The sequence below is a fragment of the Paralichthys olivaceus genome, chromosome 17, assembly GCF_024713975.1.
Source record: "Paralichthys olivaceus isolate ysfri-2021 chromosome 17, ASM2471397v2, whole genome shotgun sequence".
Lineage (NCBI taxonomy): Eukaryota > Metazoa > Chordata > Actinopteri > Pleuronectiformes > Paralichthyidae > Paralichthys > Paralichthys olivaceus.
The window spans coordinates 8,658,236-8,682,409 of record NC_091109.1 but is presented as its reverse complement, the minus strand read 5'-3'; the positions used below and the strand labels follow the sequence as shown (position 1 = coordinate 8,682,409).

The following is a 24,174-nucleotide window of genomic DNA, read 5'->3' as shown; positions in this document are numbered from 1 at the left end:
TTTAATATAAATTGGCCCTGTTGTTTTTATTCACTGTCATATTCTTCTCTTATGTCTGTCATTCTTTTGTTTTATGTACAGCACTTTGTTGCAGCACTTGTTTTGAACAGTACTTTACAAATAAAGTTATTATTATTAGTGAATGTTTTTATAGTTATTAATTATTATTAATTCGTTACAAGCTGTTATGGTGATGATAACTTTTGTTTGTATAGAATATTGAATTGAATAGTGTCTCACCTCCCTGTTGCCAGGGGTTTTACAATGAATGTGGAATTGTGCCATAAAAGTCCCAATACATTCAGTACAGTCATCGCAGAAGTCATTCATATCAATCAATCACTTCTTTTTTGATGATTATAAACTTTTCTATTTTTACTCCGCTAAGTACAGGGAACGAGAAGAGTGTGACGTCACTTCCCTTCAGGGTAGTGGTGAATGATTGACCACGCCCCTCTGCACGAGAAGGCGGGCGGTTGACGTCGGACGGGCGCGTCGCTGGCGGAGAGAAGCTGCTGCTGCTGCTCAGGGACTCGAACTACAAACTCCAGCGGCAGGAGAGACGCAGTGTGTCGGTCTGACTCTTTATTTAAAGAACAAAAATGGCGTATCACAGTCCCTACAGAGCTCCAATGCACATCAACGCTCCCCCGGACCAGGGCTTCCTGTGGAATATCTTCCAGAGGTGAGTGCGCTGAGGGCGGGTTGTTCTTCGCTGTGTGTCGGCGGGATGACAGAGTGTGTGTGTGTGTGTGTGTGTGTGTGTGTGTGTGTGTGTGTGTGTGTGTGTGTGTGTGTGTGTGTGTGTGTGTGTGTGTGTGTGTGTGTGTGTGTGTGTGTGTGTGTGTGTGTGTGTGTGTGTGACAGCGGAGCTCCGCAGTGAAACGAGGGATTTGTCAGCTCTCGTGTTTCCTCGCAGCTTCCTGGAAACATCTGCCGCACGGTGCTCAACGCGACCCACAGCCATTACACGTCACTCAGCAGGGCACGTTACATATCGGTGCATTACTTTAGCTCACTTGTCTCATTGTTGCTGTTCAACCCAGTGAACCATCTCCTCTTCACCAGCTTCAAAACTGGGCTCCAAGGACCTCCAGGAGTCCTTGAACGCCTCTTACCCTGCTCTCCCTGCAGCAATTCAAGATTTCTCCTGTTAATACTCAAGGGGAATATTGATTAATGATTTCTTCTACTGTCGCCTCTCCTCCATGTCAGCCCAGTAAAACCCTTTCAAGATGAGGTTCCCTTAAGAAACCTGACAGTTGGAGGTGTACATGACGCAGTGTACAGGCTGAGATGAATTCCAGAGAGCTGATCTTCAATAATAAGATCATATCTATTGTCACCTGTGCTATTTTCTGTCTCTGTTTAGTCTCAGTGGCAGCGTTCAACCAGTCACTGTGATCAATTTCACCACAGCCCGAGTCCAAAGTGTGTCAGCAGCATCTTAGAAGGTCACAGTGGTTGTATGCAATGAGGGGAACATTTGAAATGCTTTGGTTCCTGCTATAGTTAACGATACAGTTATGTAATACTGCAGAGGATTTTTTTTTCTTCCTCCCGCTTTGCTTTCTTACAACATTGAGATGCTGCGGGCATTGCAAGGCTTTTGAAACAGGCTAAATGAATTATGAATGAATGGTGCAAACCCCCCTTAGAAATTAGGTCATATATATATATTATCTCTCTCTCCTACATATCCTTTACTAAGAGCCACACAAACAGATGTCTATTACATCTGCATGCACACAGAGTCATCACCCTGCTTCTCACAAAACAAACACACACTCGCACAATGTCGTCTCTCACATGAGCGTTGTGCTGCCTCATGCGTTGCCTGTTGGGGAAAATCTGTCAGAGCAGTGCTGGAATTCCCTCAGTCATGTGACCAGAGTCAATAGAGCATAGTTGACGTGGGAGGCCTCTCTGTGTCTGTGTGTCACGCACACACACATGCACACACCCCCTACAATTCTGTGATACACTGTCCTGCTGTTGGAAACCCACTCAGCTCAGGTTTATCCTGTCTCATCATGAGTCTGTTTCTTTCTGACTGGACATGTTGACACGTTGACAGATTAGTCATTCATTCTGAAGTGTTTTGCACAGGGAATGGAAAAAGTAGACTTCAGCTAGTCAGTTTCTAAATTGACTGTTTATTTTTTTCAATTTATTGTTATGACTTGATGGCTTGATGCTGGAATGACAAAAATGTTTGCACCCATCCCTTCACGAGTCAACAACAAATAATTCTTGATAAAGCACATACCTCTGCCAAGGCCCAACAGTCCACTTAAATTCCAATCGAACAATATCAAGTTGCGCACCACAATCAAATGGACTACGTTCACAATTTGAATGTTAGAAACTAGAAATAGTAGCAATGGAAACTGACTCTTGGACAATGGGCTTTCCATGGAAGGTTTTGTGAGCGCAGCTTTAATATGGACTTTGAAGCCACAGCGACATTTACTTACTCTTGGACCAATTTATGTGGAAAGTTTTGTTCCAGAAACCATATTCTAACCTCATTGCTTAATAGGACACGGTGACACATGGGAAAATCTGAGCACAGTAACCCACTCAGCCATAGTGTTTTATGTTGCTCTGCTTTTTTTTTTTAACCTCCCACTTGTTTTTTATGTAAAAGTCTGGTGAGGTGACTCGATCTGAAGCTCAGTGATTGAGTCAGTGACGGGAAGACTGGGGGAGAAATAGGGAGAGGTGATGGGGCTGTACACACTACATGTCTTTGAGTGGATCTGTCAGTGTTTGTAAAAGGTTGGGTACCCCACTCCCGGCCCTAACTGAACCACTCGTCACCACCACTGTGACAAAGGTCTCATTTATGGAGGCCTGCTGAGAGCTGTTTCTCTCCAGGGAGAGCGGAGCGGACAAGGTCTCCTTATGTAAGGTTTGTTTTTTTTTTTAGCTGGGAGCAAGTCAAAGAGAGGGGTACACACAGCGACATATATCTGTTCACTGTATAGAAATCTATGAATGCTGCAGAGATTAGGATATGATGTCATATTATCTGCAAGCAGAAACTCAGCCCACACACTCGGCACTGGAATGGTCCTATGTGTGTGTTTTTTTTTCTTCTTGACTTAGGGGGGGTTCCCGTCTCCTCTGCCGCTTCGCCTCTGCTGGTATTCACTGTGTGTTTGTTCATTTAGCTCTGTGTTGATAGGTTGGGCCTACCAGGTTGCTAAGGAACAACTGACTCATGGGATGTTTGACTAAGCTACATGACTGTAGCTCACATTATTTCAGAACTGTGAAGCCTGCTATGTGTGTCATAGTCCAACCTGTTTATGTTTTTCTTTTGGCCTCACAGAGAAAGACTCCTACACAGAGAAAGACTCCTGAGATAGAAACTTTTAAACCTTATCTCGAAACATTGTCATCTGACTTGTCTTTAGGTTCAGAATGTTCAACAATCAAAAAAAAGATTAACCGCATGATAACTTTCAGATATTTTTGCTTTTACATGTTGGTGTGGCGATGACAAAGCATTTCTACTTTTATTCAAACACAAGATAAACATAACTCCCAATTAATGTTATAAGATTTAGTAACAGCTAAATAACAGCAAATAAGAGTCAATTATTTGTTTAGCCATGTTGAGCAATTTCACATATTACTAAAGGGAGCTTTCATAGTTTTGCCTCCTTCTGTGAAGACAGAGCAAAGACACAATGTAACCAGTCCCTCTGTGTTTTCCTTCTTAACAACTTTACAGTAGCCAACATTCAGTTTCACTTTGCTGTCTGAGGATCAACACACACACTTTGACACACACATACCCAGCCTGTCTGGCTGCTCCCAGGAGAGACACGTGTGCACATGCTTCCTCGTGTGTCTCTATCACAGACCTCCATTCAGTCCCGGCTGACTGTTGAAATACTAACACGCGCACAGGAGGATAAAGTTTCAGCTGACGAGCGCAGATGCCCGCTGCTGTTGAGTGCATGGGTGTGTAAAGTGGTTAATACAGGCGCTATCTAATCTGTGCTTTCCTCCCCAGGGTTGACAAGGACCGGAGTGGAGTGATATCAGACTCAGAGCTTCAGCAGGCCTTATCTAATGGTATGTATCTGTTTCGCTCTTTTAAAAAAAACTTTTGTATTTACTTTCTCAGTCTCTGCCGATTCCATTTTTGTTTCTTCTTATTGGCAGATTATTAGCCACCCTTTGCTGAAACCAATGCAATCTAATACAGCAGTCTGGGAATAAATCATATCATAATTAAGGTTATTATGTTCCTTTTTTGTGATGTATTGACTTGAGCTAGTGATCATTATAAAAGATATAGTTTGTGGAGCTAAGAACACTCTCCATGATGGCTCGCTGTCCTTGTGATGACCTTAGACTGTATATAAACATTGATGATGCCTCTTCACTTCCTCCCACTGTCCAGAAATAAAGCCAAAACATCCTGGGGATAGGAACACTGCCATCTTGCACATTCAGAGCCAGAGTCTGTGCAGCAGCAATCATAGAAGGGAGTCGTGCTATAATGTCCTTATGATAAACGCATACGACCAATCGCAAGACAGACATTTCACCACGTTTTTATATCATCATATAACTAGTTAAAACCAAAGTTACTGGGAAAAATGCAGACTTGAACATCTGTTTGGGAGCTGTCATGTCGTACATCTTCATATACAGTCTATGGTTCGGCAAGCTGGGACTCAAACCAGCAACCTGCTAGAGCACATACACCCATGTGGTATCAGGTTTAGACTATCAGATTCCAATGACCTCTACTTGCTTCATCAACCAATTCATACCACGCAAGCCCATGTCAGCTTGATTAGCTAATTAGCTGGAGAGGACAGAAAGCTTGACAGGCATATAGCACCTATCTCAAAAATCGTTTTCCAATAGAGAGTACCGCTGAATGAGAGTTCATCTGGTAAACGTCTCAAAATATCTCAAGATGGACCCAGAGCGAAAACAAGAGGATTTACAGCTGCTTGTGATGGAGTCGATCTCTGTCCAGGAGGATGCTCTGGAGGAGAGGGTTTCAAACAGGATTAAGAGTTCAGTTCCCAGTGGGTTTCCTGAACTAGAAAATATTAGATTTTCCTAGAGAGTTTGATGGGTAGTGTTGAATCAGTGTCACAGGTCGTCTCCTCTTGAGGAGCTTCCACAAGGGAGCAGGCTGGTAAAATGTATTCGTGCCCCCACACAATACTGCACCAGCACTGCGTCTCGACCTTGCTCTCAGTGTGACATGGACAATGATTGATGAGACATATGCTATATGTCAGAGCAGAGTTTGACCTAAAGCTCTGGTTTATAACAGTTTAATGTTTGTGTTCTCATTAGAATATAAGGTTTTCCTCATCAGCTTTATAACTGAATTGTTACGGCGTCTTTTCAAAGACCGTTGAGCAGATTACTCTCCTTGGAAAAACCCGTTTTTGTGGGCACCTCCAGAGGAAACAAGAAGAGTGGAAGCCAGCAGCAACTCTGAAGAAGCTTTTATCAGGCTCCAGAGCGGTACGGGCTCAGCATACTGATAAGTGCGAGTGTGTGTTTGTGGGTGCAGTAGAATGTGTTTATTAAGTGAGTCTTATTCTGTTCATTTATTTTGCTTTGGTTGGATTTTATTTTCTTGGCGTGTATGTGTGTAATTATCATTGTTGTTTGTTTGGATGTACGTGGATGTGCTGTGTACACCATGCTGTGAATGTGCCTGCGCTGAACAGCAGGTTGCTTGGTTCACTCTCCACCAGTTCATTAGCCCCACTGTGATGTGACACAGAGCCAGTGGAGCTGAACATACTGCGCTGCATCCTGTCCTGCGGTTTGCTCGCTATAGCTGCCAGCCCTGCCACTGTCCGTGTGTTGCGACTCTAATGTCCCTACATATGCTCGGACGCTGAGGAGGAAGGCCCTGGTTGGTGAGGCTGTTAGGTGTCTGTTCTCTCCATTCTGTACTCAACCATCCATTAGTATCTTTCTTTTTTCACATTTCTAAAATCAATGTCAGCCTCCTCTTCCCTATTGCGTATGATAATTTTTTCCACGCGGAAAATCTGCCCACAGGATGAGATATTTTTCAACGGTTTCCAATCCATTTTCTCTTTTATCCAGTGTTTTGATTCCTCTGATGCTGTATGCTCTTTGTCAGGATGCCATTTTTTTTGTCGTCTTTCAACCAGCATTAATATCTCTTCTCTTAATATCTCTTCCTACTGGCAGATGATTACTTGCCTTCTTTCAATTACAGACTAACAAAATTACATGTTTTCTCATCCATTGGCACCAGCTCAGTACCTGCTGTGTCATCTGGACGGTTTTGCCTCCTGTCACTGTGACTTTCTATCTTTGTCTCTCGCCTATGCTCCCTCGCTCAGTCCCACCTTGTGCTCTCGCCCTTTCTCTCTCTCTCTCTCTCTCTTGTTTACCTCCTTCTCTCCATCCCTCTATCATTCCTGGCTGTGACAGTGTATCATCCCAATAATACCGTGATTGCTTCAGTGCTGCTGAAGTGGATATGCATGTTTTTGTTGTGCCTCTGCCTTGTAGCCAAACCATTTTTTAGAATTTTTTGGCCTCTCTGCTCAGCAGTGGGTGGATATCATACCCAACTCTCCCTCACTCTTCTGTGCTCACAGATTTATTAATTCCACCATGGAGGTTATGTTTTGATCTGTGTTTGTTTGTTAGTTATCAGGATTATGCAAAAACTACCAGATGGATTGCCACAAAACTTGGTGGAAAGATGCAAAACAATTTTGCTGCTGACCTAAATCAGGGGCCAGATCCAGGAATTGTTTAATTTCCTAATGTAAGAAACGGCGTTTTTAAAAACTTTCTTTGATGTTGCAGAGAATTATGTGTGAATCTGGATTTTTTAAAAATCTGACACATTTTGAAAGTTGGTATCAATGTTTGATTCAAACAATCTGGATCTAGTGGATTAGGGCAATAGGTTTTACCAGCCGCTGCACAGTGACAAATAGGGCTAGAAACCTGTAACTACCACAATGTGTAGCTGAGAAATGTAATATGGGCTTTACTTGTTAGGCTTGGTTTAATTTAAAGGGACTGTTGGGACTTGGCAGAGGTATGCGCTCTACTGCATGCAATTCACTTCTCCTTGAGTTATTTATTTAAGTGTGTTGGAGTAGTAATAGCCATGAAAATTGCTGACACCTGCCCAGAAACTGCAATTGCAGAATTAGCTTCGAGCTACAGTAAATCTGTTGCAATGCATCTCTTCTCTTTGCTGGAAATGGCCCCTGATAAATGTGACTACCTAACTATGGTTGAGGGAGCACTAGCCTGCTGTGCAGATTACAAACCCTGCTAATCTAAGGAGATTGTTCAGCAATCCTTACCTTGACAACCCTACATTTGAAGTGTTTTGTAAGTAAGGCTCAATTTCATTATTTTCTTCATGTTATTTAACACCAGTTCTGCTCAGCCACTTCTGCCATAGACCCTATAATTTGTCTGAGGCCCCCACTGTTGATGAGTGACTAGATTCCTAGCCTACTGGTCCATCCATATTAGTATCTGGCATAAACCACAAACAAAAACTGAGAATACCTTGCTGACTGCTGACCCATTGGCTAGTGATTATTTATAAGTTCTTAACATATTAGCAATGATTTGGTTGAATATCAGTGTTATCAGGGGTCCAAGCTTCTTCCTCTTCTCATTCTTCTCCTCTGTTAAGTGTCAGGCAGCAAAAACGCACAAGAAAAACTCATCACACCAAAGATATAACACTCATTGACCTCTAGGCGGCACTGTAACAATCAATTTTACGATCAATTCTCTTGGAATCTCTCTGTTCATCTGCATATCCTCTTAAACTCTCTTCTTTAGCAATACCAAGTTGTCCCGCTCTTTTCCAAAAATCGCAATTGAAACCAAAACAAATGACTGTCTAGACTAAAACACAACATCAGTTTTCAAACAAACATTGGTCAGCAGTGTTATCAAAACATTTTTAAGCATTTTAAGTGTAAATAGACAAGAAATCCTAGTCTTGCAGATGTAATGTCATTGCCTACAGATGTGAGAAGATTTGTGGAACTGCCCCAGTGCACAGTCAGTAACACAGCTACTAACAGGTTCATGAGTTTGAATCCCTGGTAACTCGGTTTTATTCGCCAACAATGCAGCATTTGATGTATGTGCCGTTTGTGGACACATTTAAAAACTGGAATCAAAGATACAAGGTTTTCAACTAGTCATCCCTCCATAATGTTTAGTTTGTATGTTTTTCCATTTACATCTCAAGGTTAAACCTTAATTTAAACAGTATTTAGTTTGTGTGTATTGGTTGAAATCTGTGAAACTCCTTTGTGTGGTTTGTGTATAGAAGTTCATCCATTTATGCTTGCGTATGTCAAGTGTATTTGTACAAGCATCCCACCGAACCCCACTACAACCTTTTATATGTATGTGTATACATTGCAGTCTGTTCACTCTGTTTTTCCACATGTCTGCCTCCCTCCTCGCCTCCTATATCGCCCCTTTCCCCTTCTCTTGAGAGAGCGCAGTGTGTGGAATGGACAGAAGTTGTATTGTCCCATTTAGCAATCAGACGCACACAAACATCTCAACCGTACAGACTGCCTCACACTAGGTAGTGGTCTGTCTGCTCATTTTTCAGATTTAAGGCAGATTTATACACAATTGAGATGAAATCCCATGTTCCTGTTGCAATTTATCTAGAAACACATGTAGAAAGCAAGTTTCATGTTGAAGTAATAGTTGAAGTTACATTTTTACTGGGATATCTGTGATGGTCAGATCTCAGTACAGAAAAGAAAAATCAGCTGACCGTAAATTTTGTGCCTTACTCATGAGCAAAAAATTGAGATTCATAGCAGAGAAAAATATATTTTGAGTGTATTTGAGAGAATTTAACATTATCCATGACATGCGATAATAACCCATCTCATGTAGTTTTACTAGTTTTACTACATTTTTCTGTCTCCATATCTCAAATTCCTCACTTACATGTGGGCATTGCTGAACTTCTTGTTGAACTTCTCATTAGTTTTGTTATGGTTCCTGTTGGCTCGCAGGGTTCATGTTAGTAAATCATTGTCAAATCAACAATATAAATTGTGAAACTAATTCCATAGCCACTCTCCAGTTTCTAAAATGCTTAGGGAGACAAGCCTTTAATCGGTCTGCACTGCTGAAGAGAAAAACACAGCACTCTGACTGGGTTCTACTAATTGATTCCTCATCAATATGCATATGAATGTCTATGTTTTTTGCTTTAGAGCAGCATTATCAGGATATAGATTTTGGCCTGAATGCTGTCTCCAGTAAGAGACTTGCATGTGGTCCCAGAACAGCTCCACCCACTGTCCCAGACAGCCTCACCCATCAATAAAACAAACCAAGGCAGAGGGAGGAACTGTCGAGTATCCTCTCTGAACTCTGAAGCACTGCGGGGACATATTTCTGTCCCAAAACGTGGCGATTGTGTACGGAGTTTCTTTGAGATAAAATAAACGTGTTTATTTAGTTGTACTGTTTAAAAGAGAATCATCTAATCTTGTTTTATCTCATTGCTAACCTGATCACTGCTCGCAGAGCCAAACTATGCAGGGAAACGAAAAACTACCAGTCACGAACAAAAGAGTTTGAAAATAGCTCCACGCTATGCCGACAAGGTGCTACAATGGATTCTCATTTCCCTATTTCCCTTCTCTTTTGTTCCCTTTGTTCATTATCTCTTCTCTTGCTCTTTACCTCATTTCTTCTCTCTCGTCTCCTCCCTTCTCTGCATCCTCCCTCAGTCACTACTCTTTGTTTCTTGCCGTGAACTGTGGGCCTCTGTAATGAAGTGAGGTGGTGAGTCAGCAAGGCTTTAGACGGCCTGATAGATCTCAGTGTCTTGAGAACTGAGTGTGTGAAGAAAGACTGTAAAGTATAGACACCCTGCTCAGCTCAGTAGCCATCAGTCTTTTTCTGGCCATATAGATGACAGCAGTTTTTCCTGCAGATGAAAAATAGCTATTTTTCTTGGGTTTGTCACAGAACTGCCTTCAAGTCTTTTTCTTCCCTTTTAGTAAAACTTCTCCATGAAAGACTTTTGATGTGAGATAAAAATGGATCATGTATTTCTTTTTTTGTTGGTTCTTGTTCTTGTTTGCACTGGTGTCCATTGGAATTCAAAAACTATTTTAGGATGATGCAGATTACTTTTAAACCGTTTCTATAACTAAAGGACTATTCCTCTGATCAAAACAGAATTTGGAATCTCAAATGAACTGTAGTGCACAGTCTAGTAAATAGAGACACAGTTTAAGGACCCTGAACCCAACATGTTTGTTTTTCTTGCTGTGACGTGTTAAAACTTCCTTACTAATGTTCTATCTGTGCAAATGTGTTTTGATTATGGGTCCATTCTTGAGTTGACCCACAGACTGACACAGTACAAATGGAGAGAATATAGAGTTCTGATAATATTAAAACCAATATTGTTAATCTGAAGATATCTATTAACATGGTGCTATTTTCTCATCCCAAGATAATGAAGTGAATAATCCAGGGCTAAAAAAATTGTCTGCCTTAATTATTATGATGAGATCCAGGCTCAAAATAGATATAGAGAGTAATTATCCTAAGAAACCAGGTGACTAAGTCACGATGATAAGAAAACTGACTATTTACTGGAGATGGTGTCAAATTTAAGCTTCGATTGTTTAAGGCATTATGTTTTTGGGTTGTCTATCCGTCTGTACGTCCCATTCTTCTTCATACAAACCCCTCCAGGGATTCCTTTCAAATTTGGTAGAAACATTGATCAACTGATTAGATTTAGGTGGTAAAAGGGCAAAGTCGCAGTAGCCTAAAGAAAACTCAAGTCTGCCTTTTGGAATCTAATTGAATCTAATTCATTCAAAAGATAAACAGATTACATTTCAAAATAAAAGTCATGGTGACCTCGTATGAGTCAGGATAAAGAAGTGTATGTAGAATGAAACTGCACTGTTGTGGAGGCATACAACCTCAGTGTGATAATTCTAGTTCTCAAATACCAAAACAACCCACACTGCATTGGTATGACTGGTATTTTTCTGTCTGCAGGCACATGGACTCCTTTCAACCCAGTGACAGTCCGCTCCATCATATGTAAGTAAATTCTCAGATTGACACTTGTTTATTTGTTCCCTCTCCATGACAACGGGATAAATGAGTTACGTTTTGAGAAAACCGAAGGCTCAAACAAAGGCCTCAGTGTTGCTCTAGTGGAAACCTGCAGCCATCACTAAAGGGAGGACGAGAGAGCACCAAGAAGGAAGTGGGAAAGTTTGTCTCGTAAGCTGTCAGTGGCCAAATATTGACCTGTTACATTTGATGTTAAATATGTCTTATACAGTGTAGTTCAGTTTTTGAAAGAATTTGGCTTTTTACATATTACCTTAACTGCAAACCCATTGCACATTTAGTTTTTCCAGCTTAAATAAAATCACTTACTAATATCTTTGCTCTGGTCTTTAATATACTTTTGTTTCTTAATATAATATAAATTAGCATAGCGTATAAAACCTGGTATATTTTTGTTGTGACTTGCAGACTAAATCCCATTCCATTGCCCCTGTTCACACAGTCAGTGCCATACTCAGTAAATCATTTGTTTAAAGGCCCCCCCCCCTCGCAAGAAGCATATCCTGTGATAGCACTCCCTTTGTATGGAGGTAATTGGATTGAACCACATGGGGGTGAGGAGTGGATTAAAGTTGAGGGGGATCAAACTGTTTTCTCCCTCTCTTATGGTGTTTCTTATGAAACAGGAGTTAGTCAAGTGTAGTCAATTCCCTCCTTGAACTATTTGTAGTAGCATGATTGCTTTCATAACATAAGATTCCATCCATCACTTCTTGACGTGTAAGTAAACGTGTGTGTGTGTGTGTGAGAGAGAGAGACATCAAGTGAATAATACATTCTCAAACATCTCCCCCTTTTCCTTCAGCCATGTTCGATAGGGAAAATAAAGGAGGGGTGAACTTCAACGAGTTTGCTGGCGTGTGGAAGTACATCACGGACTGGCAGAACATCTTCAGGAACTACGACAGGGACAACTCTGGCTTCATTGATAAGAACGAGCTTAAACAGGCACTGACTGGATTTGGTGAGAAGCAAAGTATGCTTGTATATAATTACATTTAATCGCTGTGGTGGTGGGCTGCGTGGCTGTTTAAATGACTTCATTTCTCTGAGTAAGAAGGTCAGATTCTGTCTTTTCAATTCCTCTGTTTGTTTGTATAGACCAGCATGCCATTAGTACACTCTATCTACTTTGTACTTTATTGTGCAGTAAATACACTGCTAAAGCTTTACTTAAACAAATCCTTTTAATTATATTTGACAAGCAACTCCAAGCTTGCATCTAAAGTACTGAGCACTTACTGATGACAAAAATGTGAGCATTGTCTCATGGAAATTGTAATCAAGATTTACACAGTACACACATGATTAGACAGAATGTTTCCAATGTCTGAAATGTTTAAAACATCATATTTGTTGTGATGTGCAGGTTATCGTCTATCAGACCAGTTCTACAGCACGTTGATAGAGAAGTTCGACCGCCAGAGGAAGGGACAGGTGGCCTTCGATGACTTCATCCAGTGCTGCATTGTACTACAGGTGCCACATTTACACTCAATTAAAATAAACTACGTATGTAATGATTTAAAAGGTTTTTTTCCGCATTAATCAGTCACAGTGAGTATGAGCACCCACTCGCCGCAAACCTCTTTTTTCCCACTCTGTTAGTTGCAAATGGTTATAAACAGCCATATCACAGTCAGACAACTCTTGTTCAAAATGTTTATTGCAGTCTTGAGTCTAGGCTCTGACTTCATCACTTCCCCAGATATGATTACATTCAAATAATGGAAAAATGGGAAATCTTTGCATCTTAATTAGACCACAAAACTGGGAGGGTGTGTATGGTTGCAGAGAGCAAGGCATGCTGAAATAGCTTTCAAGTATTACCCCTTTTGCCCATCAATCTGCACATAAACACCCACAGTGACAAGCATTTTTGGAAATTGTTGCAAATGTATCGTATTCGCTAAAGTAAAGGCTGTTAATTCACTGTGTAGAAGCTCTGTGGCAGCACTTGAAGCTTTGAATCTTCTCGGGAACGCCTCAGTAAGGTTTGCACTCATGGATTTGGGTAGTTAATTCTATTTTTCCTGGCAGACCCTCTCAAGCTGTCATATTTAATGGAAAGCATCTGTGAACTGTCAAGTTCAAGTCTCGATCTATGGATGTTCAATGGGGCTTTGGCTCAGCCACAAAAGCACCGTCAGGTTCAGCATTGTCCTGGCTGTATGAATGTATCATTGTCCTGCTGCATGGTGAACTGTGACCCTCAGAGCAGGTCTTCTTCACATGCTGCCTTCACTGCTTTACCACAGGGATGGTACTAACCAGATGATGAGCCGTGTCTTGTGTTTCTGCCCAACGGCTTCAATATTTGTCTCATTAGAGCAGAGAAGAGAATCTTTGTCCTTGTCTCAGTTCGTTTAATGCTGTTTGGTAAACAGGCTGTCATGTCCCTCTTACACAAAGTGACTTCAGTCTAGCTACTCGACCAGAAAGGCCTGATGAGTGGAGGGATGCTGAGGTGGTTGTCCTTGTGGCAGGTTGTTCCATCATTTAGAAATCATCACCTTGTCTTGATCTATGCCTGGACTTTGGTTGGTTTTGTTCCGACATGCACTGGCCTTACATATACTCATAATTATATGACTTTCTAAACTATGTCCAAAGTTTGCTGCATGGGGACCCCAAATACGTTAAGACACATCTCAAAGATGATAAAAAAGAAAGATGATGCAACTGACTACAAATAAGAGTCTCACAGCAAAGGGTCTGAGTAATTCTATAAGCAATAGATTTTAGTTTGCAAAAACACAAATGTGTCTTAATACTTTCTGAAGAGACGATTAGGATGCTTTTCAGAGGAAGTAGAGCTAGATTTGAATGAGCCAAATTTAATCGATTATAATTACGTCTCCAGAAGGAAAAAGAATAAAGAAAAGCACTTTTTCGAACCAATTATCGTTTACTGTAACAATGCTATTAAATCCAGGCGATATGCTGATGTCAAATTTGAGAGTGTAGAGCAGTTTGGTGTTGTAATATTCTAAGAGTTACATTTTTTAATTCTTGTCCCGTCTTTCCACAGAGGTTGACTGACGTGTTCAGGCGGTACGATACAGACCAAGACGGCTGGATCCAGGTTTCATATGAACAGTATCTATCCATGGTCTTCAATATAGTATAACGCACACTGAGCACCACAGAAGAGCACAACTGGACACAACTGTGCCAAAGCTCCCGGCACCTTCCGAATGTCTGCCATGCTGGACACTACAAGATTTTTTTCAAAACCTGATTTTCAGCCTAGTTGGGCTGTTTTACACAAAAAAACCCTTTAAGTTACCAGGGGGAAAAAGGCCTTGAATAATATATTTGGTGCAATTACAGAAATGATTTTGAATTTCTTTTGTTTCTGTAAGTAAACAGGATAATTGGCACTCTGTATGTGTGTCTCCCACCGTCTCACGGCTCCTCGACACTTAAACTCTCTCTTTTACATGAGTGTCTGTGATCTGCTAGTTCTTGTTATGAATACCTTTATTTCCCTTGAACTCAAACTGCCATGTTGAGTCCTTTAATTTCAGGGAATTGGGCCTGAAAAGCTGTTGAATGTGATGTTAAGAAATGTGTGGGAACCATGAAAACTATCACAATAAAACAGAGGTACGCTAATTTCTTTTAAAAATGCCTTTTTTATAACCCTCCTGGTGACAAGATTTGTCTGTGAATCTAAAACTTAAAAAAAAAATCTTGTAGTGTTTTGTTCGTTCACCTACCTGAACGATGTCGGTGCTGCGGACTCGGTTGGGGGAAACATTATGGACACATCTGTCTTTCTCGTCAGTCTAACTGTTATTGTCAACAAACCTTTTAATGTCTTAACTTTAATTGATGAAAAATATAACTGTTGAGGGTAAAATGATGCATTGTAAATATGATTTCAGATGCATTGCATGCTTATCAGGGAAATTTAGCCCCACTTTGAAGCATGCTTTCCCTTTATCTCGTTTTTTTTTCCTCAGCCCTATTTTGCTCAAAGCCATGTTTACAAAAACTGTGAAAGCAGGTGACGCTCTGCTTTGAGATTCACTGACATGCCAGCTTACATGCCATATTTGTACAAACATTTTTAACTGCAAATCTCCAAATGTTAGATCATAGGGTTTTTTGGTAGCAGTTGTGCATAATGCCTTTAGTATGGCTTATTTTTTGTGCATGATGCCTTAAAATGTGTAAAAACACAAAAGAGAAATCTTTTATTAAAAAAAAGTAAGAACATCTGATGTGGAGTCTGCTTTTATTATTTAAGACATTAAAGTCACGTTGCCTTGCAGAGGGAAACCAGGGAGTCAACGCAGCTAAACGTCGCCCTCTGCTGTATGTTTGCAGTGCTTGCCACTGCAGTGCACTTATCACAGAATATTGTAAATTGTTTTTATTTAATTTTGGAAGTTTAGCTTTGCTGTGGTTATTTTGGTTGCAATTAAATCCCAAAACAGTGAAACAGATTAAGTCAAGTAAAGTTTATTTAGATGCAAGATAAAAAGCATAGATAAACAACAAATACATGACATGGTTTAACATGATATGAGTTAAAATAGATTAGAATAAAAACACATGAGGTAAAATAATCTAAAAAACCAAAGAGTAAAATAATTATTTGAGAGGAAAGTGACAAGCAGTCAAAGGATAACCAATATCATAAGGGTAGAGGCGCAGTAATGTCTATAGGAGGCAGTAGAGGCTGTCATACCGTCAGCCAGCATCAACTAAATATCACAGAGAACATCAAGAGTCAACACTGCATAAAATAGACATTAAACATTTACAACGTGTAAAGATAAACAGCTTTTTACAATAAGTTTCACTTATAATATGAGTAACATGACACTGGTTAGACCTTTCAAAACAGTTTGATAGTAAATGAGTTCAAGTTTATATGCACAATAACAAGGCCATGAAAGTAGTAAACCTAAATTATAAACAGACATTACTATTTTTTATAAACTGAACTTTTATTACTGATTTAGTTTTCATAAATATCAAGAAAATAGCATGAAATTCACCTCACATGTCAGAGCATGTAAATCAACCTTTTTTAAAATCAGTTTGTTCTGCCAACAGTCTAAAACTGAGATTACATTTTACAATTACAGATTAAGAAAGAATTTAGTCTTCATATTCTTTGAGCTGAAACCAGAAAATGTTTGGATCAAGGAAGAGAGGAGATACAGCCTGAGGAGAACAGGCAGAATATTTCAGACATTTAAAGCTTTTATCATTTTGTTTTATTGCTGTTATTTGCATTTAGTTGGTTTTATGTTACATTGTCCTTTTCGTTTTATTGTTCCTTTTATTTGTATTTACAGCTTTTATGTGATGCTGTCTCTTTATCACTTTTATTCCTCTTGGGGAACGTTTGATTTGCATTTATTTAAGTTTGTTTTATTTTGGCTTTGGGAATGCTTGATTTAGGCTTTATTGCTTTATCTCTGATGTAGTCATATCTGAATTTACTTTATTTCCAATTGACTAATTATAACTGGTCTTATTTTGTTTTACTTTTAACATTTTGGATTGTAAATGTACTTAAATGAAATGAAACCCTCTCAGACGGAATTGCAGTTCCTGTGATTCTGATGTTTAATCTGCGTAACCCTGCAGCCTCCCTTCACCTCAGAACAGCCTGTGAGTGAGATTGCGTCCACCAAATGTGTTTTCAACGCTCTTCTATCTTGGATGCGGTCGCTTCTGGCTGCAGCCGACAGCTGGATTCCCTGAGACGTCTCTGAACAATGTCAGGGTCAACTGCCACAACCACAGGCACACTCAAACACTCACAGGCCCTTCACCCTTAACCCACACCTTTTCTCTCACTGTCTAATTGTCTCTTTTCTTCCACCCGCATAAGACGAGTCACATTCCACCTCTGTCTCTCCCACTGTGAGGTTTTAACCTCGTGTCTCTGGGTCAGCCTCTCTGAGAGTTGTGGTCCATATTGGTTTCTGTCTGTGCATCTTTCTCATTCTCCGTCATTAGCTGCAGGTCAGACTGTGGTCTCAGGGCGAAGGGGGACTGTGGTTACCGTGGTGATAAAGCATCCAGAGTTGTGTTATGCAGCGTACAAGGAGACAGCGAAGGATCTGTTGGACAAAGACTTGGATTTGTCTGTCCTGTTTGGGACTTTTATCAATTATTATCAATGGATTTTAAGAATTTAGTGACTTGCTCATGGGCACTTCACTTACTCAACATAGTTTGAGCCTAGTTTAAACATTGTTGAGATATTTGTGTGTCAAACAGCATCAGTCATCATCTTTTAGGTCACACCATGGTCTTATATTTGAGTATTACACCATTAGATGAGCACAATACCACCACACTCAGGTCGATATCATAGACTGTCTATAAAGATCTCCAAAACCTCCCGTTTTACATAAAACAGAAAAAATATTGAAGAGTGAATGTACATGTACTCTAAGCAAACATACTGCAGCAAACCACAAGGAGTCAACCAAGATGGCTTTAGGAGCAAAAAGTTATCCTGTCAGCCAGCTGTGGAAAACAGTGACTGCATGGACACATCAATTTTTTGAGGTAAAATTGTTTTCAGTCTGTCTTTAATTACCTCTTGTGCCTGCAGAGGCCGCTGTTGCCGTAGCACAGCACACGTTACATAGTCTTTCTTTAAGCAGTGATATTAGCTGGAATAAAAGCTGATGTGGTTTTAGTAAAATTATTAACATGACTCGAGGGAGAAGAGCCTGTAGCAGCAGGAGTAGAACATTTTTAACAAAAGGTTTCTTGTATAGTATGTGTAACAGCCCTTGGTTTGGTTAAGAAGATGCATATTGTTCCAGACTGATGCTTCACAACCTCTTTATTTAACTGCTCATTAAAATCATCCACACACTGTAGCACAGTGAAAAATCCTAAACTATAACGATACAAACATACACTGAACAAAAAATACAATAAAAACCACAAAAAGATTCCAACAAGGAATTAAATAACCATTAAAAGCTGGAACCAGTGAACAATAAAAACCCATCTCAGGTCATTTTAATAAAATGACCACTAGCTAAATTACATGAGGTATTTTAAGTCACAACACCAAAAGGAAGTCAGAAACCACACAAATACAATACTAACTGTCCAGGGCTGGACACAGCTCTTACATGTGACAGTACATCCAGTCACAATGAAAAGAATTTAATAGATTCATTTAAAGGACAACTCACCCCACAGCTCTTTAAGTAAACAATTGATCCTAAATGAACCTCAATCCACTCACCAAGGAATGTTTAACGTTTCCCTCATCTTCCTCATCGTCAATGTAGAACTCAAAAGATTCTATCATCGTCACATTAGAACAGACAAGTTTCTATCATAGTCAATGTAGAACTCACAGGTATGTTTCTATCATCGTCATCACAGAACTCACAGGTATGTGTCTTTGTCTCTGTTTCCAGGGTCTGTAAGAAAACGTCCTCTCATGAGTTCTCTTCCACCATCGCTACCCTAATCAAGGAATGAGGGGCAGGTGCGTTCGTAAACAGGGTCTGCCGATCATGTCTGCAGGGGCAACTTGCCGACACGGAGCATCACCTTACACCTTGTGGGAACTACAGTAACTGCCATGAGCTGAGTTACTATTGAACAGATAACATAAAGTGTAAAATAATAAAACCCTCAAATATTATAAGATAAGACATCTTGATCCCTCTCAAGCTGCTTTCAGACATGAATTCCAGACATTTCCATGACATTTTCTAGAGGGGCCGTATGTGAGAACGCAAATGTCTGAGTCAGTTGTTCCTGACATTTTACAGAACTCATCCGACCAGATCCCCAGTACAATGTCTGGAAACACAGCACGAAAATGTCTGGAAAATCCCCAGCGAGCGAGGGGGCGTGTTGACGAAGTGCCATACACGTAAAAGATGATGTCATATTGGAAACACGAGATTTGAGCTTTTGGTGATGGGGGCCGATGTCTCTGTCGATGTGCTGTAAACAAAGACATGTGATACATTGTGTTCTGCATTCTGCAGGCACTGTCCCGCACCTGAATGTTCTGGACACTGTCCTGTATTTGTCTGTTGGACAGTGTCCCACTGCATTCTCCTGATCGCACTTTGAGGATATTTTCCGGAGTTCACGACTGAAAACAAAACATGCTTTAAGATCCTGCAGGGTTGAACCAGCTCTTCATAGCTTCTTCTCTTCTTCCTAACGACATAGGGAGTTTTGCTGATAAACAGCATGACACACTGTTTTTCTACAAGTGCCCTTCACTATTCACAGCTGTAATCAAAGCTCCCAGCTGATGGGTGTTGTTGGCACATGTTTTCATTAAAATAATTTCATTTTAATTCAATTCCTGCTTCATTACAGAGGGAGGAGGATTTTATGAGTCCCCGCCTGAGCCTGTGACATAGTGTTTGTTGGGTTCTTGGGAAATGTTGTAATTACCACATGAATTCAACGGAAGGGGCTGTGGTCGGAGTATGTTAGTCTTCCATTAATGAGATTACTGTGCATGTGCATGTGTGATCTGCACATGCATGATGATGTGTGACGGTACATTGGATTTAGGCTCTTTAAGGGAAGAGAAGCTGCAGCCAGCCCAAAGCAAGCTTCTGTCCAAATTGCAGCCCTCAGACTCCAGCTCAACTTGTTGTTTTTTACATCCTCATCATTTTCCCTTCCTCTCTGACTTTCCAACTGCTTTACTTTGTAATTTTGTGGTCTCCTCCAGGAGGGAATTTCTGCGCTGGTTATGATCTGACAGAGCTGGCCAATCACACAGCCTCCCTCAAATTGGAGCAAGATGTCACCAAGGGTCCCGGTCTGATCATGAGTGCTGTTAGATCTGTGTGTGTCTGTGTGTGTGTGTGAGTGCGTGTGTGTGTGTGTGTGAGTTTGGCCACAGTGAGGGATATATCTATGCTTCCTTATGATGTTAATGGAGGCTCATCGTTTCCATAAAATGTAAAAATCAGGTAGGGGTTAAGATTCAGCTACAACTTGGATCATTTGTTTCTCTTTTGTTTGACACTTTTATAAATGAGTCAGGAAATGAAATGTGGAACATTTTAGTGGATAAACCAGTGGAAATCAGAGAAGCTCAGAAGTATGAAAAATGTCGTCCAGTCGTGGCTTCAATTTTAGGCTCATCCTCTTCCAATAGTCATGCTGCTGCTGCTAACTCACGCTACTTTGACTGCTTCCTTTCATTATTCTATTCTTTAAGGTTTTTCAGTTTTTCCCCTCTATTTTAGTTTGTTGTATAGGCTACAGGTAGAAGTTACACAGAGTTAAAACGTCTGTGGTAAAGGGAACTCCTCTCTCCTCAACAGAAAACACTGCTCCCCATGATCATGCAACATCTCATCTGTATTCTGGTTGATACTTTTAGGTAATTGTGATGCCCAGTGACCCACATTCAAACTATGAAACAGGATTATGAATTTATGAGTTTATGAACCACATATGGAGGCTCAGTCCATCATTTTACCCTAACTGTCCCATCAATAATAGCGAAATGGCTCAAAATATATCATATATAAAAAAATCATGAACCCAAATAATATGTTTATATATCTTTAAAAATAATAAGTAATGGGCATTCTGTTTCCCTTTTTGAATACTGCTACTGTTAATATTGCTATTGCAAGCCTTCCACACTCTGCTGCTTCACACTGGTGCAGTCGAAGAGCCAGGAGCCTTATTTTAAACCATCTCTGTTCCGCCTTATTTTCTGTTTTGCTGCTCCCTCTGCATGTCTCTATTTGCTTAGCCAGTTATATCTGTCCATGAAAGCAACCCTTGTGCTTTCCTTTGCGTCCGAGCACAGATCATCTGTCTCCCGATGCCAGGAAGTCCACACTGTTTCTATTTTTCAGCTTTGTTAATCTGTCCTCTGTTATCTCCCCCCCATCCTCCTCCTGTTTGTGAGTGTAGGACGGAGTCGAGGCGAGATAACACCAGTGACCGTGACCTTTTGGCATCACGGCGAGAGTCTGCTGGGCAGTCTTGATAAGTCCAAGAGGAAGCAGCCAACTGCCAGGTTTCCACTGCGGGACCAAACACAGCTTACATATTATTTATGTCATACAATTTCCTCATAAACAACATTTTCCTTTTTTGGCGTCTCGCAGCTCACTGGCATGGCTCGCCTGCTGACTCAGCTATAGTCTTCAGACGAACAAGTAGTACTTTGGATCTTCTGTTGTAAACATTTTAAGCTTATCCTGATCTCAGTGAGTCGTGCTTGGCTTCACCATTGCATATAGCTGTCGTTGCTTTAGCCATGCTGCTAGGGGGCTTAAGATATGACCATGTTTTTTATAAATACAGCTGTTGTATTGTAATTTACGGGCAGTACTAGGTATAGAGTGTAAACATGCAGGGCTTATCATCCCAGGCCTGTAATTTAACAGGAGAACATCCTGTCAGTGCCTTTGCCCATCCATCTGTCCATTCACCCAAAACTGTGTAGTGGCAAATCTTTTTACATTTCAGCAATTAGAGCATATGATGTTTTTCTTAATGTTTAATGCTTTCACTTTTATTTTTAAGAATATCTTTTCCAGATTTTCCAGTTGGATGATCACTGAGTATTGTTTGCAATAAATAAGAGTTTATGATAGATTCTTGGCAGAAAGGAAATGATCAGAGAGAATCAAAGACACACGATACCGGTGTTATAATTTCATATAGAATGTCAGTCGGTATAGAGCACATATACCTCCACCAAGGCCCAGCATTCACCTTATGAAGCCACATTTCAATTTAAACAGTACATCACACCCACACAAACATCCGTCCTCTTAACATGTCTGATTTTGTCTTGAACAACCATGAACTATTCCCTGAGAAATCAATGAAAATGTTGAAAGATGCCCAGTCACAATGTTAAAGAACCCACCCCCCGATTTCGATGAGATCCTCCTTAGGTCATGCCCCACCCCTCCATAAAATTTGAAGTGCATTTCTGAACACAAACTAACCACCATCTTGCAACAGATTCAATCGTCTTGGTCTTCACTCTGCAGTCGATCCAATAGCTGCACTCAAACCTCCTCCATCAGCTTTAAGCTATGTTTAGGAGGGAGAGATGGGCACCACCGTGGTTTCAAAACATCAAGCTGCACATTTCCTCCCTGTAATTAATTCACAGCCTCTTGATTGCCTCACATCTTCAAGTTTTGTTTGTATACTTGCTTGAGCCATTTCCTTCAGCCTTGTCGAATTATCTGTAGTTTTTCTTTCGGATCTGCATTTAGCAGATTTTGTAAACCCATAGTATGTGTCACCTTTTCAAGCCTCAAGTAAGCGTAGTTTAAATCCTGCTGTGGTTGAAGGAATATCAGGTAGATTTATTTAAAGGTTAGAATGACACATTTCTCTTAAGAAAGAGAAACAAGACTGAGTCAAGACCACAGACTGCATATAGAGATGGACGACAGGTCTCCACTTCCTCCCAGTGTCTAGAAATAGTGGGAATAGCCCGGAATGAACACCGCCATCGTGCACATTTAGAGCCGGAGTCTGTGCAGAAGCTATTGGGGAATGGAACAGCTGTCAATCATAATGTTTCACCCCATTTTTATGACATCAAATAAACAACTAGTTCCATTTCCCATCCACTAACATTGAGGAGACAGAACTTATGACCTGGGTGACATGACGTCCATCTTTACAAACAGTCTATGGTCAAAACCTGGTAAATATCTGGAACATGTTTATGGTCAAGATGTGAAATTGAGGTTGTAATTGAAAACTGTGGAAAAGCAAAACCCTACTTGACAGATTCATGATGTCATCACATCATATTTGCATATGCTCCACTGCCAGCCGGTTTCAGCCGGTTTTGTCTCTTTGCACAGTCTCTGCCTCTCTGCCCCTCACTGAACCGAGAGGACGCAGAGTGAGGTGTGACTCTCCTCTGTGGCAAGTGGCTCAGGTTTGTCCAAAAAGTCCCTCCATTTGCTGCTAGGTGCTTTTTTTGAATCCAATAATAGAAAAAGTTTTTGCCAAGTCACAATGAACGAGCAATGGATAAAAGGGAAACTCCCAAAACATGGTGAGCCAACAAAAGGTGGGATTTGTGGATGACCCGACTTTCCAGTGTAAAAACACAGCTTGAATTAAAACATTTACACGGTTGCAGAACCACATTCTCTTCCCCTGTTTAACGCTGCTCTGCGGGATGCACCATTTATTTAAAGATTCTGTGTTTCTTGCAGATTACTTCCTTTTTTTAATGGTAAAATCCTGGAACTGTTCTTGGGTTGGGCACAGATGGCAGCAGCCGGAGGGAATCCCTGCTGGAGTCAGAAAAAAACCCCTCACAGGCTCGCTCCGCACTGCGCTCTGATGTGGGCCAATGGTGACCACAAGGATCTGACAGCTTACTGAGATGCGATTGGCTGCTGAACTTGCGGCTTCCTGTCTGGGGTCCTGCTGCCCCGCCAAGAAGGAAATGAGAAGGACGGGGATGGTTGCATCACAGGAGACTGGTATTAGTGTCTAATACTTTTAGAATTTTGAATGAGGTGAATTTAAAACCACCACATTTAACTAATTTCCTCATGTTATTGAAGTTTCTTTTGAACATCACACAGCACAAAAAAAGAGCTGGCAACAGAGAAGGGAGCTTCAGTGGTTCTTCACAATGTTGCTCAGTTATAGGTCACGTCCTTCAATTAGTTTCTCCTGTTTTCCTATTGATTTCAGTTGGGAGGCCTGTCCTGGATGAGAGATAGATGAAGAAAAATGCACATGTTGAAATGAAAATTAACCTCAGTCCAACGCTGATGTAACATCTAGTCATTGAGAAACTGAAAGAGTTTGTGAAAGGCTAATCTGACACAATTGTGTGGACATTCTCTGGAATTTACCTATGTATTTCTTTGTTAGAAATGTCATCTACATGTCCACTCGCTCATGGTGAGTCTTCAGACAATTTCCTGCTCTAGTCTCACTTGAGCAAATTCGGACATAATCTGGAGTTTCAGGGAAGAGGGGGGGAAAAACTCTGCAGCAACAGAGTCGGAC

The 24,174-nt window shown here is 40.7% G+C and overlaps 1 protein-coding gene across 2 annotated transcripts; it reads left to right on the top strand.

The window, feature by feature from the left end:
- The first annotated feature begins 412 nt into the window (after positions 1–412).
- On the top strand, positions 413–15,387 carry pdcd6 (programmed cell death 6). Of its 2 annotated transcripts, none has more exons than XM_020087872.2 (6): positions 413–685; positions 4,028–4,089; positions 11,083–11,127; positions 11,969–12,127; positions 12,533–12,642; positions 14,195–15,387. In XM_020087872.2, the coding sequence occupies exons 1-6, from the start codon at positions 603–605 to the stop codon at positions 14,291–14,293; spliced, it is 558 nt and encodes a 185-aa protein (XP_019943431.1). In that variant the 5' UTR covers positions 413–602; the 3' UTR covers positions 14,294–15,387. The 2 variants fall into 2 exon arrangements, with proteins under 2 accessions (XP_019943431.1, XP_019943430.1); XM_020087871.2 differs by having other exon boundaries at positions 11,969–12,139.
- Positions 15,388–24,174: the final 8,787 nt, after the last annotated feature.

Bases quoted from the DNA above. Each gene is read 5' to 3' on its own strand.
- pdcd6 (XM_020087871.2), top strand. From the start codon at position 603: ATGGCGTATCACAGTCCCTACAGAGCTCCAATGCACATCAACGCTCCC. The intron at 4,090-11,082 runs GTATGTATCTGT...TTCTGTCTGCAG, and splicing joins TCAGCAGGCCTTATCTAATG to GCACATGGACTCCTTTCAAC. The intron at 12,140-12,532 runs GTATGCTTGTAT...TGTGATGTGCAG, and splicing joins TGGATTTGGTGAGAAGCAAA to GTTATCGTCTATCAGACCAG.